This window comes from Rhinatrema bivittatum, chromosome 11 (genome assembly GCF_901001135.1).
Source record: "Rhinatrema bivittatum chromosome 11, aRhiBiv1.1, whole genome shotgun sequence".
Classification (NCBI taxonomy): Eukaryota; Metazoa; Chordata; class Amphibia; order Gymnophiona; family Rhinatrematidae; genus Rhinatrema; species Rhinatrema bivittatum.
This window is the reverse complement of record NC_042625.1, coordinates 88,589,053-88,605,793: the sequence shown is the minus strand read 5'-3', so window position 1 is coordinate 88,605,793 and position 16,741 is coordinate 88,589,053. Positions and strand designations below refer to the sequence as shown.

General features: G+C 46.5%; 1 protein-coding gene across 1 annotated transcript in view; it reads left to right on the top strand.

Moving 5' to 3' along the window:
• ARID1A (AT-rich interaction domain 1A) overlaps window positions 1-15,295 on the top strand; it is an 86,956-nt gene extending 71,661 nt beyond the window's left edge. The window contains exons 12-20 of the mRNA XM_029619245.1: window positions 63-270; window positions 3,352-3,484; window positions 3,692-3,864; window positions 4,135-4,285; window positions 4,529-4,654; window positions 4,786-4,882; window positions 6,007-6,910; window positions 11,595-11,725; window positions 12,843-15,295. Coding sequence (XP_029475105.1) covers window positions 63-270; window positions 3,352-3,484; window positions 3,692-3,864; window positions 4,135-4,285; window positions 4,529-4,654; window positions 4,786-4,882; window positions 6,007-6,910; window positions 11,595-11,725; window positions 12,843-14,582 — 3,663 coding nt within the window. The 3' untranslated portion in view covers window positions 14,583-15,295. The remainder of the gene's footprint in view (window positions 1-62; window positions 271-3,351; window positions 3,485-3,691; window positions 3,865-4,134; window positions 4,286-4,528; window positions 4,655-4,785; window positions 4,883-6,006; window positions 6,911-11,594; window positions 11,726-12,842) is intronic.
• Window positions 15,296-16,741: the final 1,446 nt, after the last annotated feature.

Genomic DNA, 16,741 nt, shown 5'->3' with positions numbered 1-16,741 from the left:
TTATGTCCTCCAAGGGGCAGACTGATTATTTTGTGATCCGTTTGCTTTGTGCATTTGGGCAGGTTAACAAAAACAAAAAATGGAGAGAGCTGGCTACCAACTTGAACGTGGGCACATCCAGCAGCGCGGCCAGCTCCTTAAAGAAACAGTACATCCAGTGTCTCTACGCCTTCGAATGCAAAATTGAGAGGGGCGAGGATCCTCCCCCCGACATCTTTGCTGCTGCTGACTCCAAGAAGTCCCAACCGAAAATCCAGCCGCCTTCTCCTGGTGAGTGTGGTGGGAATGCGTGGAGCCTCTCGAGATAACTGCCTCGTGCTGTTTTTTTTTTACCGTGATCTCTGTGTGCTGGTACAATCGCGGGATCCTTTTCCTTGTGGTCCTGGCTCCTCCCTATTTCCGAAGCAGTTCGTGCTGTAATCGCGCTTGATGTTGGTGCGTTGCCTGCATTTTGGGCTCTCATGGAAGTGAACCGAACAGTTACCTAAAGTGGGTGTTCACAACTAGGAGGCAGCTTCTGTATCTCTAGGCATAAACTGACTTCAGAACCCGTCGGGGAATCTCAGCGACTATGTCAAACTCTAGTACTGTGGCACACTGCTGTGCAAGCTCTTCCCCTCCTGTGGTGAGCCGCCATCATACCCCGGCTAGGTTTGCATATGGAACTGACGTAGCCTGGGACTCGAACACCCTCCGTTGTTGAGCAGTGTTGCTGAGGGCTGGAGGCTGGATGGTGGCAACACCATGGAAAAGCAGTTTTGGCTGGAGGGTGTAAATGCCGCCAGCCCTCCCCCAGAGAAAAGCAGTGGTATTGTATTGCATTCCCCAGAGAGCAAGTCTGCGGTGGCTTTAATTCACCAGTGTGTGGCTGGCAGCCTTCCAAGTGTTTGTAAATCCGCCGGGGGGGGGGTGGGTGGTAGGGATGAGCTGCGATGGCAGCCGTGCTGGGAACGTCTCGGCCAGCATCTTCCTGCTGATGTCAGTGGCCCGGGGAACACTTTGTTCCCCAGAGGGCTGAGCCCTGGTGCTAATGAATTGGAAAGGCGGGTGTGGAGGAGAGGTTGTGAATGAAATGCCTGGGCCAGGATTTACTCCACTGCTGTTACACAGCCAAAATCAGGAGGGAGGGTGGGAAGACGGGGGCAGACAGGGTGCCAGGAAGGTACGGTGTAAACAAATATGACCCCTTGGTGACCTTAAGAATTGCAGTGAATTGCAGAAATGAGTCATCAGCCGCTGGGTCTTGGAGAGCAGGGAAGTGCAAGGGACCTGATGCCTAGAATTGGAGGGCATCCAGTAAGGCAGAGGTTGGCAATGCCACAATGAATAACGCATGGGATGTAGTTCCATGTAGTGAAGGTGACCTGCTTAGACCTACACAAATTGTATAGGCGGTGTATAAAAGATTTTAAATAAATATAGTGCAAGCAATTGCATCTCATGAATATTCCTTGTGGCTATCTTGAAAACCTGACTGGTTTGATGCACTTGTGGATGGGAGTTGCCTACCCCTGCAGTAAGAGTTCAGCAAGGTAGCAAGGCCTTTGAGATGAGACTGACACAACAGGGAGAGTTGCTTTAGGCACTGACTCACGTTTCTGCTATTCTTACATTTCCTGGTGATTTCTGTTGGGGGGGGGGGGGAGGTGTCAGACCTATTTTTTAAATATATATATATGAGAGTAGAACACAATTCACCATTTCATTCTTTGGAATGTCACATAACCAGGATCTAAAAAAAAAAAAAGTTCAATCTAATGATTTATTATGGAATTCTCGAGTGCTGTCTCCCCGTCCATGGCTTTCTGGGGAAGCTGCTTCTCCTTGGGTGGGTTATCTTGATTGGGATTCAGGTTTGTGACACTGAAATTGTTTGAAAACTCAGGTGAAGCTAAGAAAGCGGGACATAGCCAGCCAGACAAGATTAGTCCCCACGTATGACTAGAAGAGTGGCATAAAACTAGATAAAATATTTCAAATAGGAGAATATAGGTGGATGTGATTTCAGGAACAAACTTTACCCTGAATAAGACTGAGTATTAAATCTATTAGCGGTTGAGGATGAATCTGCCTACCTCAAAAGTTTAAAAAAAACAAAACAAAAAACTGAGAGGTTATGGGGGTGAAAACAGGGAATATCTGGTTACGCCCACTCTGAAGGTGTGACCCCAGTGGTTCTCAGCCTGCTGCTCTAAGCAGAGAAGCCAGAGCTGCTCCCTGTGATCTTGGTGAACTTGCGTCGGCTTCTGTTGCCTCAGGGTAAGCCTCTGGAAAAGTCAGATGTAACCTGCCTTGAGTTCAGGTTTGAAATCCAAAAAGAGGGAAGCTAAAAATGAGAATTTTCTCTGTTTGCTGCAGCAAGCATATCTTAACCCATTAATGCCCACTGTGGTAGTGGGCAGGAGCTGCCGTTAATATTTCATCAGCTTTTATTAAACTGTAGAACTCCTGATTCGGATGCGTAGGAGCATCCTAAGAAAAAGCTCCTTACAGGCCTCCGTTATGTTGCTAGTAAGTTCTGCACGTTCCTGTTAGCAGCGTGATAGGTCCGAATGATGGTCCCAAGTGTGCTTAAATAGATCGCAGCAAGTAATCTGGGTATATGAACACCTGTGGGTGCAAAAACTAAATCTTAGGGTTTTACTATGCAAAAATATTCTGCAAGTTTCTACTGCAAGGAATCCGGTCTGAACTACCAGTGCTTAGCTTGGAAGTTTGATCATCATCACAGCCATAATTGCATTGGCTACATTCTCACAACATGACAGTTACATATTGAACTGTGTGTTTCTTCACATTGTGAGCAAAATGAGGGTTTGGACAGGAAGTTGGGTCCAATAGATGGAGCTGTGGTTGGGAGCGTGCAGGATAGGTAAGGTACCAAACTTGCAAAAACCCGGGGCTAAGAAACAGAGTAGTATTTATTTATATTCTGTTTTTCTTCCAACTGTATCAGAACCGGACAGTGGCACCATTTTCCAGCTAGCTAGGATCCCGGCTTCCCCTGAAACCTGGGTCCTTCATTTAGATGTGGCTGGGATTCCTGACCAGCCTGAGGGAGGAGGCGTTTAGGGTCACAAACTGAATCTGTTTTTTTCTGCATAACTGCATTGTCGTAGAGCCATCTGGCTGGCTGTGGAGGACAGACATGCTGTTGGGCAAAGGTGTGCTTGTGAAAGCTGGTATATCTGTGCAGGATTTGGTTTTTTTCATTCATGGCTTTGCATGGGAGTTGAGGGACTCTGGGCCAGGAATGCTTAGTGTGACCCAGGCTGCCTGAAGTTTGCATCTGGGGTCCTTGCAGTTTAGTCCTAGACTTCTAGCTGTTCACACCTTTCCTCTCCTTTGCAGCGGGATCAGGTTCCATGCAGGGTCCTCAGACTCCTCAGTCAACGAGCAGCTCTATGGCAGAAGGAGGAGATCTGAAGCCACCAACTCCTGCGTCTACGCCGCACAGTCAGATGGCCCCTATGCCAGGCATTAGGTAAAGTGTTCCTACCACAGGTGGAGTGTCCTCCCTGTGCTTGGGTTGTTGATATTGGAGAAGGTGAATAAATCATGCAGGCCAGGTCTCCTTCCTTTCTGCTAGAATAAGGGAGTGAGGCATGGGGGGATTGCCTTTCGCTCACTTAGCAGTTGACTCTGCTTTTCTTTTGACCTAAAACTACACAATTTCTATTTTCTGGAACAGGAATAACTCTGTAGGCCTCCAGGATGTGTTTTCTGACGGCAGTGACCCCACGTTCCCAAAACGCAACTCCATGACACCGAACCCTGGGTATCAGCCTGGTATGAATACCTCGGACTTGATGGGACGGATGCCCTACGAGCCAAATAAGGATCCTTATGGCAGCATGAGGAAAGGTGCTTTGCGCTAGTTGACTCCCCTCTCTGCCCTCGTCAGTACAAGGCTGCATGGCCTTTTTTAACCTTTTAGTGGTATCTTATTTTTGTGTCGACTTCGCACTTGTTGTTTGACCGTACGACGGCGTGTTTGCAAAGGTTGCTGCTTTCTCCCATTTCTGAAAACTTTGGTTCCTGTCCCGTTAGCCTTTTTTGTTTTCTAGGGGAAGCCAAAGATGCGAGGGCCGCCGGCACATAGATTGATAACTAATCCGTGACCTCTTCCCTCAGCTCCAGGAGGCGATCCGTTCCTGTCCTCTGGGCAAGGCTCAAACAGTGGAATAGGAGACCCTTACAACCGTGCTGCAGGACCAGGGATGGGGAACATGGGGATGGGACAGCGGCAGCACTACCCATATGGAGGCCCTTACGATCGAGTGAGGTGAGCCTGCTGACACCCCCCCGTGGCCCCGGTTACAGTTGCCTTCTCTCGCTTCTCCACCATACCTGTTTAATCCTGTTAAATGTATAACGCTCCGGCGTAAGTTCCTGTTCATTGTACACCGACGTGATATCTTTGATGAGCGGCGGTATATAAAAAACTATAAATAAATAAATAAATACCGTCCTTTCCTGGCATACACCATGCCCTGTTCTCGGAGTCAGCCTCTTGCTTTTGTTTTAGAACGGAGCCTGGAATGGGAACGGACACCAACATGGGAACTGGAGCAGCCCAGGGTAACATGATGTCCTCAAACCCGGAGTCGGGCATGTACTCTCCCAGCCGCTACCCCCAACAGCAGCAGCAACGGTAAGGGCGTCCTGAGGTGTAACAGGCCTGCGAATGCCGTCGAGCGCAGGCAGCGTGTGAGGCGTGCCCTGGGCTTCTTGGGTACTGCGGTCTGAACTCGCGTTTTTTTCTTCTCCCCCCCCCTTTAACAGGCACGAGTCATACGGCACTCAGTTCCCCACACAGGGCACGCCTTCTGCGAGTCCCTTCCCCAGTCAGCAGACGGCAATGTACCAACAGCCACAGCAGGTGAGTTGCCCAGATCTCAAGGAGCCTATTGAAGAAAGCAGAGTTCATGGAAATGCGGAGAATCTTTTTACTTCCTCCGTAAATGCGAAGAATTTAAAAAATGGCTCCAGTTTTTTGTTTCCCCTGCAGCCTTTTGCTGTTTGCATTGCTGGCTTATTGACGTCCTTTTAGGAAATGTAAGAGTGGAAGACTGCTTAATTGTTGGAGTTTGTCAGGCTGGGCTGGGTTGAACTTTACCGTATAGTATTATTTTGGTAGGGATGTGTGTTTTTTTGTGTTTTCTTCTGTTTCGGCGGGTATGCGTGTACCTCGCTGACTTTCTAGTAACGCGAAAAACAGATACTATGTGTGTATTTTTAATGAGTTGTGCGTACAATATCCGTCTTTCTGCGTGTACTACAAAGCCAGCAAGGTGCATGCATACCTGCTGAATCAAAATGCATGAATTCGCATCCCTACTATTATGTGATAAATTCCTCAAAGCTGCTTGATCAGCTTCTCCCCCCGGGTCTGTCTGATTTTGTTAGTGCCGGTCTGAGGCAGATGTGAGGAAGGACCGGAATAGCAGTCCCTGCAGCAGACGTCCTTTATTGGATCCTCTGTGTTGGACAACACCAAGCAATTGGCAAAGCCATTTGACCTCCTGCTGTGATGAGGACTTAGCAGGAGGCTGCTTATCCTCGTTGACTTTTTAAAGTCTTCCTTTTGCCCTCATTGGAGATTTCCCTGGTCTGAGAGGATCCCTGCAGTTTTTTTGCAGGGAAGACACTTGACCAGTCCTGGAACTGAACCTGCTTCCTAATCCAGGTTTGCTGCTTCCATTTGTGTACAGTAGCCCAGTGCATTTTATTTGTATTTATTATTTTAAAATTCTTATATGCTGCCTTATCCAAAGCTCTTAACATAAAACATAGGTATAAATTTACAAATAAAAACAGAGCTAGCCGGACAGTTTCCCTGTACACTCATTCCATCATTTCTCTAGCTCAGCACTGTGCTTACCAGATGTTTCCAAAAAAATAATTAAAAAAAATGTCCGTGTCAAACTCTCATAGTCACAGGTGGTGGTGTAGGTGCTTCCAAAATGCTGCTACACTAACTTGCCTCTTGTGTGTTTCTTGTAGAACTACAAAAGGCCAATTGATGGCACTTATGGGCCCCCTGCCAAGCGACATGAGGGGGATCTGTACAATGTACCATTCGGCAGCGGGCAGGGGCAGCAGCAGCAGCAGCAGCAGCAGCAGCCACCACAAGCGCAGCCTGCGGCTCAGACCCAGCAGCCGAGCCAGCCCCAGACCCCGCAGCCGTCACCACAGCAGGACATGTACAACCAGTACAGCAACACTTACTCGGCTGCCACCGATCGGCGACCAACCACAGGGCCCCAGAACCAGTTCCCATTCCAGTTTGGCAGAGACAGGGTCTCTGCTCCCCCAGGCTCAAACACCCAGCAAGCTATGCCCCCTCAAATGATGGCCAGTCCCATGCAGTCAACTCAGGAGGGACCACAGCAAGGAGGAAGCATGTGGCAGGGACGCAATGAAATGGGCTACAACTATGCCAACAGACAGGGTCCTGGCACCACCCCCCAGGGGCCTGGGTACCATGGAGTGACGCGAACAGATGACATGTTGCATTCAGATCAGAGGATGAACCATGAAGGACAGTGGCCCGCCCACGTGAACCGTCAACCTCCTTACGGCCCCTCTGCCCCTGTGCCTCCCATGACACGGCCGCCTCCATCCACCTACCAGACCTCTCCTAGCATGCAGAATCACATTCCTCAGGTATCCAGCCCAGCCCCCATTCCCCGGCCTTTGGAGAACCGCACCTCGCCCAGCAAGTCTCCCTTCCTGCACTCGAGCATGAAGATGCAGAAGGCTGGACCCCCTGTCCCTGCTTCCCATATAACTCCCCCTTCTGTGCAGCCCCCTCTGATCAGACGAGACATCACCTTTCCGCCTGGGTCTGTGGAGGTTTCACAGCCTGTGCTGAAATCGAGGCGGCGGCTGACCATGAAGGATATCGGTAAGCAACTGCTGCATCCGCTGCTCCGTTTCATTCCTCCTTCCCCAGGATTCAGGCTGGGTCCTGCGTTGGCACGCTTAATGTTCTGGCTTAATTTCAGTTCATTAGTTTTCTCTGAAGAGTAGGTGAATTGGGAGTGCCTCTCAGCTGGGTGGTGTCATCCAGTGGTGCTAACACGGAAGAGCTTTCCAGAGCTTTGTAGGGAAAAATTGAAGGTTCCTCCCCCATCTCGGTCATGCATTGCATTTTCTGCACTCAAAGCAGTCCAACAGCAACGCACGTGCTTTTTCTCTAACTGCTGCAGTTAATTCAGAGTGTTTTTTCTCACTCTTGGGAACAAGTGTTCCTTAGTAGCGCTTTTCATTCATTTTAGTGTTTTCAGTTACGGTTTGTGACATTTTTAAAGTTGTTTTTGGGTTTGTTTGTTTGTTTTAACTTTCCTGTTGGTCGGCCCCAAATTTTTGTACATTCTGACAAGCTGCCTCAGCTGTGGAGTCTCTTTCTCTGCTCGGACTCTTTTTGTTTTAAAAGTTTTCTTTTCCTAAGATTTTGTCTGTTTCCCTGACAATGATAGAAGTGTCCAGCATGCAGGCAAGAGATGTCCATAGCCAACCGTCATAAGACCTGCTACAAGTGTCTGCATAAAATCATGATACTGCAGCACTTGCTCTAAAGTGTTTCCAAAGGCCATCCGGCTCCGCCAGAGAAGACTATGGTCTCATCTGGAAGAAATGAAGAAAAGGTTAATGTCTACTGAACTGGTGGCAAAGAGTACTGAAAATGCACAAGGAAGCATCCATTCTGGCTCTGTAGCCTACAGAGGCCCAAGAAGTGAGAGCAGTCTTGTCCTCCCGGCTTGTGCAGAGTATAAGATTGAGCACTTCAGCATGGAACAGAGGAGAGAGAGTGCTAAAGGCCTGTTGAAGGAGAAAGTATATCTGTGCTGATCTTTTGCATGGTGCTGAGAGCAGGGGGATTCTGGAATATGCTGTTTTGCCCTGTTAAGTGATTGGAGGGAAGTACCTCCTGCCAGCTTCAGTCCCTGGCGATCATCACGCCCCCAAAGATCAGACTTTCTGCTGAGCCTCATTGACTCCTTCAGCTCGATAGTCTTTGATTTGCCTCCAGAAGTTCCTCCTCAATGTGGTTGCTCAGCACATGAAGAGCGAGTGCATCAGCTCCACTTGGAGTATCGCATGATTGACCTACTGCTGCCTCCCAAGTGCAGTAAAGCACCTTTGGACCTGCCTTGAGCATTAAAGTTAGATGTTGATGCCGAGCTGTAGCCGAACTATTCTAAGGGAAGCCTTTTTTGATGATTAACGGTCAACTCTGATGCCCTTAGAGTAGAGCATTAGCGCAACCTCGTAAACACTCTCTAGTTTATCTAGTATGGTTTTGAATATTCAAGGGAGTCCTTCTGCGTCAAAGGAAAGAATTCCTCTTCAGAACCTATCACTTGAATTTCCCTCAGACCCTTCTCTCCCACAGGCAAGGAGTAAGTCTCCAAGAACCATTTTCTTTCTGATCTTGTACAAACTATTTTTTATTCCCGCTCAGGGCAGCTTTGACTGTCTCAAGTAATTGAATGCCTTTAAAGATTGTTAATGTCCACCATCTCTGAGGTAGAATGTGAGAAGCCCCCAAATTATACTCCCTGTTAACAAGAAGGCAGACACTAAATATTGTGTCCAGGAACCTGAGGGATTGGGGTAGTTCCCAACTGCCATACCAGTTGGTGGTGATTGAATCTGCGCTAACACAGATGTCTAAGAAATACACCTCTTTCCCCGAGTATGAATGACAGGCCTGAGATCGGCTTCAGGACTGCATTGCATCTTACCAGACCCTCATGGTCCAACAGTTGCATACAGTTTTGGAAAGGACACTAGGATTTGCAAACCACCTACCTCAAAAAGATAGAGGTGAATTCAAGCTATGGGCTCGAAGCAAGGGATGTGAGAAGTATGTCTCATACACTAAGCTTATGATGTGTTTTGAGTCTCTCTGGTTATAGATGAACACAAACTCTCATGGCTGTGGGTGTCTTAACCTGAGTGGAGGAGTAGCCTAGTGTTTAGAGCAGGGGGCTGAGAACCAGGGAAGCCAGGGCACAAGTCCCACCGCCACTCCTTCTAACCTTGGGCAAGTCACTTCACCCTCCGTTGACTCAGGTACAAACTTAAGATTGTAAGCCCTCCAGGGATAGGGAAATGCCCATAGTACCTGGATGTAACTTGCCTTGAGCTACAATGAAAAGGCAGAAGCCCAAATACAGTCTTCATCCATTTATTTAGTCTATGTGCCTTGTACTGGAAGAAGTCTCATCAGAGATAGTAAAAAAAAAAAAAAAAAAGGCTTCCAAAATCCTCAGTGATCACCATTTAAGGCTTCAGTTTAATACTATCTCCACCCTCAGGAGATACCTGGGCAATAAATTTTCTACAAGATTAAAGTTTTTTCTAAATTCTACTGCATAGGGCAAATAACAGAGATTTAGGCTTCACCATCATAAGGCTTAGAAGCTCTGAGCCCCACACAACTTCCCAGCCAAAACCAGAGGATGGGCTTTCGACTGGATCCGTAGTCTACAGCCAGTAATAGTCTTTGGTCCAGACAATTGCCCTGTTGGAAGAAGGCCGAGGTTTTATGCAAACCTTGGCTCGTAGTAACTTCTGACATTTGTGGGTCTCTCAAACCATATTAAGCTACAGATAATACTTATTGGGAATCCCTCCCAAGTCCCCTTTGAGGAAAGACTAAAGAGGTTAGGACTTTTCAGCTTGGAGAAGAGATGGCTGAGGGGGGATATGATAGAGATGTTTAAAATCATGAGAGGTCTAGAACGGGTAGATGTGAATCGGTTATTTACTCTTTCGGATAATAGACTAGGGGGCACTCCTTGAAGTTAGCATATGGCACATTTAAAACTAATCGGAGAAAGTTCTTTTTTACTCAATGCACAATTAAACTCTGGAATTTGTTGCCAGAGGATGTGGTTAGTGCAGTTAGTGTAACTGTGTTTAAAAAAGGATTGGATAAGTTCTTGGAGAAGTCCATTACCTCCTTTAATTAAGTTGACTTAGAAAATAGCAACTGTTATTACTAGCAACAGCAACATGGAATAGACTTAGTTTTTGGGTACTTGCCAGGTTCTTATGGCCTGGATTGGCCACTGTTGGAAACAGGATGCTGGGCTTGATGGACCCTTGGTCTGACCCAGTATGGCATGTTCTTAAGAGCATGGACTCTCAGTATGCACCAGGAATTGCTTAAGTTGGAAATCTCCCTTCATGTAGGCGGCCTCCCATCAATCCTGTGGAACTAAGGGTAACATGCTTTGCTCTTAAGGTTTTCAGAAATCAGGTGACCAAATTGTCCTGGTCAAAACAATCAGGTAGCCATATTCTACTTGAACAAGCAAGATTTGGGTCTAGCTTCCTGTATGAGGAAGCAATCAAATGGTAGAGCTGGACTCTTACATGGGATGACTTTTAAAGCCGTTTGGCAGACCAGGCGTGTTGTCTGTAAGGCCCTCATGAGTGTTTCCTGAGTTGCAGTGTAGCATGCAGGAGCTCACCACAAAAAGGTCATGCTGAAACGCAGAACAGGAAGGTACTGGTATTCTACTTCAGCAGGAGATCAGAAAGCTGACTAGTGTCAGATGCCTTCTCCCTGCATTGTGGAAAGGGATGCTTCTATGCAAATCCTCCGATACTTCTACTGGCAAAAACCTTGATAAATTGTCCCTCTACTACCCTGAGGTTTTTCGTAACTACTGCTTGGCTAGGACAGATTTGGTTTCGGATCCTTTGGAATTATCTGTTGGGGAAAACCAATCAAGTTGGAGATTTTTCCAACTCTATAGCAAAACCAAAGAACCTTGCTTTTCACAGTAACCTCCAGTGTCTTGCCTTCATGACCTGGCTATTGAGGGGAAAGTAATACCCGTTTTATGGCTGTCGGGTCATTTCTCAAGTGCTTCTGGTTTCTAGGAAGCAATCCACTACAAGGTCTTAAGATTGTAGATGGAGGCGGTTTGTTTTGTATAGTGGTAAGGACCCAGGCCTCTTCTACTATCCTATTTCCTAGAAAGCTCTGGACACTCGTTTCTTGTGAGTACTGTTGGGCGATGTCACTCAGCTGTTTGGCTATTCCCCAGTTTTCATCTTACCCAGGCATATGGGACTGTATTGCTTGTCACTTGAGTTACTTTCCAAAGTGATGGGGAACAGATTGGAGCCCCAGTGAGTTTGGATAGGTGGATGTAGAGGAAATGTAGCTTTAACATGGAGATAAGCAAGTAGGCTAACAGTGAGAGGGGCAAGCTTCTGGTACAGGAAGCGGGGTAGATTACGTAACAAGGGAGTGTGGGGTTTTCTTTCCCCCTGGATGAGATGGTGTAGGGTAGGTACGGCTAATCCAAGTCTTCAAATGATATAAATAGGTGTTATTTTCAGAATATGTGGAATTGGTAATGATTGGTTTAAGAATCAATGTACATCGTGTGTGTAAAAATAAAAAAATACTTTTTTTTTTTGTTTGTATCTATGGGAGCACCTGAAAGAGAAGCAGAGAAAGGACTTTTTCTATAGTCCTAGCTGCATGTGTGTTCGAAATTGTGTGTGAAGATTTTGCTGTTTGGGATGATTTGGGAGCTTAAAGTATCCGGTTTCTTTTTCAGGAACCCCTGAAGCATGGAGGGTGATGATGTCACTCAAATCAGGGCTTCTGGCTGAGAGCACATGGGCCCTAGATACCATTAACATCTTACTGTATGATGACAACAGTATCATGACATTTAACCTCAGCCAGGTGAGTACATGCCTTCCACACACACCCGTTTTCTGGATCCAGTATGTACTATTAGATATGTTCACATAGGTGAGAGATACCAGGGTGATGCTCTGCGCCGTTCAGACTGTCTTGACTCCCAAGGGCTGTTGATTGATCTGTTATCTGTTCTATGATAGCGCTACTGTTAAATATTCTACGAGAGAGTGAGAACTGGATTTATATGGTGATGGACCCCATTAGTAGGCCTTAGCAATGTGTGTTGAGGTAGAGAGCTGTGAAGTGTGTGGCTCACATGGAGTGCCCTTTCTTGCATTTTGCTTATCAGTTAAGGGATGAGCCCTTTCCAATATTTGTTGACTTGTGGTAGTGATAAGGTAACTGAGTTGTATAGCCAGTTGGAAAATCCATGTTTATTGTGAAGGTCTCAAGGCTACACAGCAGCTAGGCTTATATAGGGATTGTCTTCTGCCTCAAGCAGCTTCATATTTTCTTTGCTGGCTCTGCTTGCTTACTTGCTTAATTCTATCTTGAATAACCTAGCATGAGTACTGTTTTAGTCTGTTTGGATACCTAGAAATAAAAGTTTGGTCCGATGACAGGAGTATAGCTCTCAAACACTGCAGCAACAGTCCGTGAAAAATAGTAATGCCCTCAGCTTGTTTGCTGGCCTTTTTTCTGTGTTTGTTTAATTCCAGAAAGCAAGTGATGTAGTTTCTTGCTAGAAAGGTTTCTTTGATCGTGAAGGTACTTTTTAAAAATATTCATTAGCGTTGGGGAAAAGATGCAGTCTTCTGGTATCACCTTGGGCACAGTTTTAGTAGTCCTTAGCCCTACTATTAGGGTATCACAAGCTTTTATTTTTATTTTATTTTTTTACTAATTTCACTTAATTTGCTGCCCTTTTGTGTTCTGACTTCTTATTCTGTCTCTCTGCATTCTTCATTCTCTCTCCATTTTTCATGCTTTGGTACTTTGTTTTCGAATCGCACTTTTTCCCCTCCTGTCTGGTGTTGCCTTTAACTTCCATGTTCTGTTTGCTCTCCTCACACACTGTTCCTTTTGTCTCTTGCAGTGCTCTTGTTCAGCATCTTCTGTATATTTGTTTTTCAATGTCTTCCTCTCTCTTCCCTCGCAGTTGCCAGGATTGCTGGAACTCCTGGTGGAGTACTTTCGCCGCTGCCTGATTGAGATCTTTGGGATTCTGAAGGAATATGAGGTGGGAGATGCAGGCCAGAGAACGTTACTGGATCCTGACCGGTTCAGCACGATTCCAAGCCCCACTGTATCGGAGGAGGAGGAGATAGAGGAGGAAGAGCAGCAGCAGGAGCCAGATGAGGTGGAGGAGCTTAGCCCTGACTGTGAGGAAGAGGAGGAGGAAGTTGCATTTGCCATTAAGGACAAAGTACCTTTAGAGGACAGTGAAGAAAATCTAAAACAAGCTAGTAAATTTGATAAACTCCCTGTGAAAATAGTGCAGAAAAATGACCCGTTTGTGGTGGATTACTCTAATAAGCTGGGACGAGTACAGGAGTTTGACAGTGGCTTGCTACACTGGCAGATAGGGGGTGGAGACACCACAGAGCACATTCAAACCCATTTTGAGAGCAAATTGGAGCTGATAGTCCACAAACGTGCTTCCCCCAACACCACCTCAAAAAAGTGTTCAACAGTCAAAACCAGCCTGTCGGTTAAAGTGGAGGATAATCTCGTATTGGACGGCCCGGTAGAGAAAAGTATAACTGCTACTATTGATGATGTGCTGTCAGCACGGCCGGGCTCACTAACGGAGGAGGGGGTCAAAAATGCTGAAGCCAACAAGGCAAGCAGCAAGTTCCCATTTGGTATTAGTCCAGCACAGACGCATCGAAACATTAAAATCCTGGAAGACGAGCCTCACAGCAAGGACGAGACCCCACTGTGCACCTTACTGGACTGGCAGGACTCTCTAGCCAAACGCTGCGTTTGTGTGTCTAATATCATGAGGAGTTTATCTTTTGTGCCTGGCAATGACTTTGAGATGTCGAAACATCCAGGCCTGCTGCTGATTCTTGGGAAACTGATCCTGCTGCACCACAAGCATCCAGAGCGCAAACAGGCGCCGCTGACCTACGAGAAGGAGGAGGAGCAAGACCAGGGGGTGAGCTGCAACAAAGTGGAGTGGTGGTGGGACTGCTTGGAGATGCTACGGGAAAACACCCTAGTTACTCTGGCCAACATTTCTGGCCAGCTGGACCTCTCCCCCTACCCAGAGAGCATTTGTCTGCCCATCTTGGACGGACTCCTCCACTGGGCGGTGTGTCCGTCAGCCGAAGCCCAGGATCCCTTTCTCACACTGGGGCCTAATGCTGTCCTCTCCCCTCAGAGACTGGTCTTGGAAACGCTCAGCAAACTCAGTATCCAGGACAGCAACGTGGATTTGATTCTCGCCACGCCTCCCTTCAGTCGTTTGGAGAAGCTGTACGGCACCCTGGTGCGTTTTCTGAACGACAGAAAGAACCATGTGTGTCGAGAGATGGCCGTGGTACTGCTGGCCAACTTGGCGCAGGGCGACAGCTTGGCAGCCAGGGCCATTGCCGTGCAGAAGGGCAGCATTGGCAACTTGTTGGGCTTTTTGGAGGACAGCCTGGCAGCCACGCAGTTCCAGCAGAGCCAAGCCAGCATGATACACATGCAGAACGCCCCCTTTGAGCCAACCAGCACGGACATGATGAGGCGGGCGGCCCGGGCCCTGCTCGCCCTGGCCAAGGTGGAAGAGAACCACTCTGAGTTCACGTTATACGAGTCGCGCCTGTTGGACATCTCTGTCTCGCCTTTGATGAACTCGCTGGTTTCACAAGTGATTTGTGATGTACTCTTTTTAATTGGCCAATCATGACGGCCGTGGGATGCCTAAAAAAAAAAAAAATAACACAACAAAAACCCCCCCCCCTGTGTGCGTGCGTACGCGTGAGTGGAGAACTGACTGTTGCCCTCTATTTATGCAAAACCACCTCAGAATCCACTGTCTGCCCTGCGCTGTCCTGTTTCTCTCCCTCTGGTAAGAACTCCTGCCAGCCCCTCCCCCCCTCCCCAAAACAAGTCTGTCCCGAACCCCCGTCCGAGGAGATAGATAAAAGTTCTGACTACATAGAAGACTTTGTTTTTTTATTTTAACCAAAGTTACTGTGTCGTTTACAGTGAATTTGGGGAAAAAAAAACACACACACACACACACACACAGCCTTGCCCTGCTAACTGTAGTGAGGGGGGGGGCGTCACTTTCATAACTTTTTAATGGTAAACTTTTGAAGGCAAAAAAAAAAAAAAAAAGTGACTTCTGAACTGTGTGGTTTATTGTTGTACATTCACAATCCTGCAGGAACCGAGAAGTCAGCAGTTGTGAACAGACCTTGTCCAGACGGAGGCCTGTACGAGTAGTGTAGAACTTTTGTGCTGTACACCTTAAACTGTAAACATCCTGTAACGTTTCACCTTGATAAAGCGCTGCATCAGCAAGCCGTAGTTTTTAAAAAAAATGTTTTTAGTTAATGTTGAGGAGAATAAAATAAAAAAAAAAAAAGGCTTTTCCCCCAAAGTATCATGTGAACCTACAACACCCTGACCTCTTTCTCTTCCTCCTGGATTGTACGAGCAGCCCCCCCAGATATGATCACCTCTTATAACTGGTTTTAACCTTCTAGCTGCAGCCCCCGAGCTGCCACGTGTGTATATATATATGACGTTGTACATTGCACATACCCCCCTCGGATCCCTTGCAGTTTTGTTCCCCTCTGCCCCTCTCCCACCATCTCTTATAGTATGATGAGTTAACGAGTTGATGACCTGCAGAAGCGAGACAGGATTATTTAATCTCTTGCCAGCCATTCCCCCCTCTCCCCCCATCCCGGAGGATGCTGTACAGGTCTCTCTGTGTATAAAGTCATTGCTGTCTCAGCAGCCAATCAACTTCTAGTTTGTTTTTATTTTCCTGTTTTTTCTTTCTAATCAAGGTGTGAAAAAGTTCTAGGTTCAGTTGAAGTTCCTGATGAAGAAACACAATGGAGATTTTTCAGTGATGAATTCTGCATATTTGTATTTCAGAAGATGTAGCTAAAAACTTGATGTAAATTCCTCCCTTTTTTCCTTTTTTGGCTTAATGAATATCATTTATTCAGTATGAAATCTTTATACTATATGTTCCACGTGTTAAGAATAAATGTACATTAAATCTTGGTAAGATGTTTGTAGGGGTTTTTATTTCCATCTGTTTTTCAAAAGTGAAAAGGAGCCAAGAAGCTGTGCTGACGGAGTGGGGATCGCCTGCTTGCAATTTCGTTGATCTGGGACAAAGATGCATTTCAGAGGCTGAAGGTTCAGATGGGATTAGGCACCTTGGAGAAATAATTTAGAATGACAGCATAATGCAGCAGGCAATCCTAGTCAGGTAAGGGTACTGGTGAATCTTTATTGGTGCTGCACTGCCCTGCTATTACTAGACCTCGAATGCCTCCTAAAATTAATAGAATGCTTTTAATAAACCTGCTTGCAGTACCGGTGTTCGGTTACACTGCTGACTCATTGGTGTCCCTTTCTCAGACATGGAGGGATAACTTGCTGAGTCACACACAGCGCCCCATTCTAGATGAATCTGCGTCAACCTTTTTAAACACTGGTGTTAGCCAGGTCCGAGTGTCACTAACTTGTTTGTGAAGGCATCTTTGATTTATAAAAGATTGAATCATGCCTTTGGGTGTACCTTTTGAATTGATGCGACTTAGAAAAAAGAAAACCGTGTGAACGTCACAGGCTTAAGCAAGATGCTCAAAGGACTGCTAATTCTGAGGCAGCATTTAATTTATATAAATCTGCATTTCATGCTGCTAAAAAAAAAAAAAAAAAAGAAAATTAAAAAAAATTTTCAGTCTATTTTGGAATTCCTTAAATGAGCCACACGAGTTATTTGGTATTGTCAAAAGGCTAGTGGAGAAGCATGATTTCATTCTGAAGCACTTACAGAATATTGTATAACAAGATACCAAACTTACACCTCACATT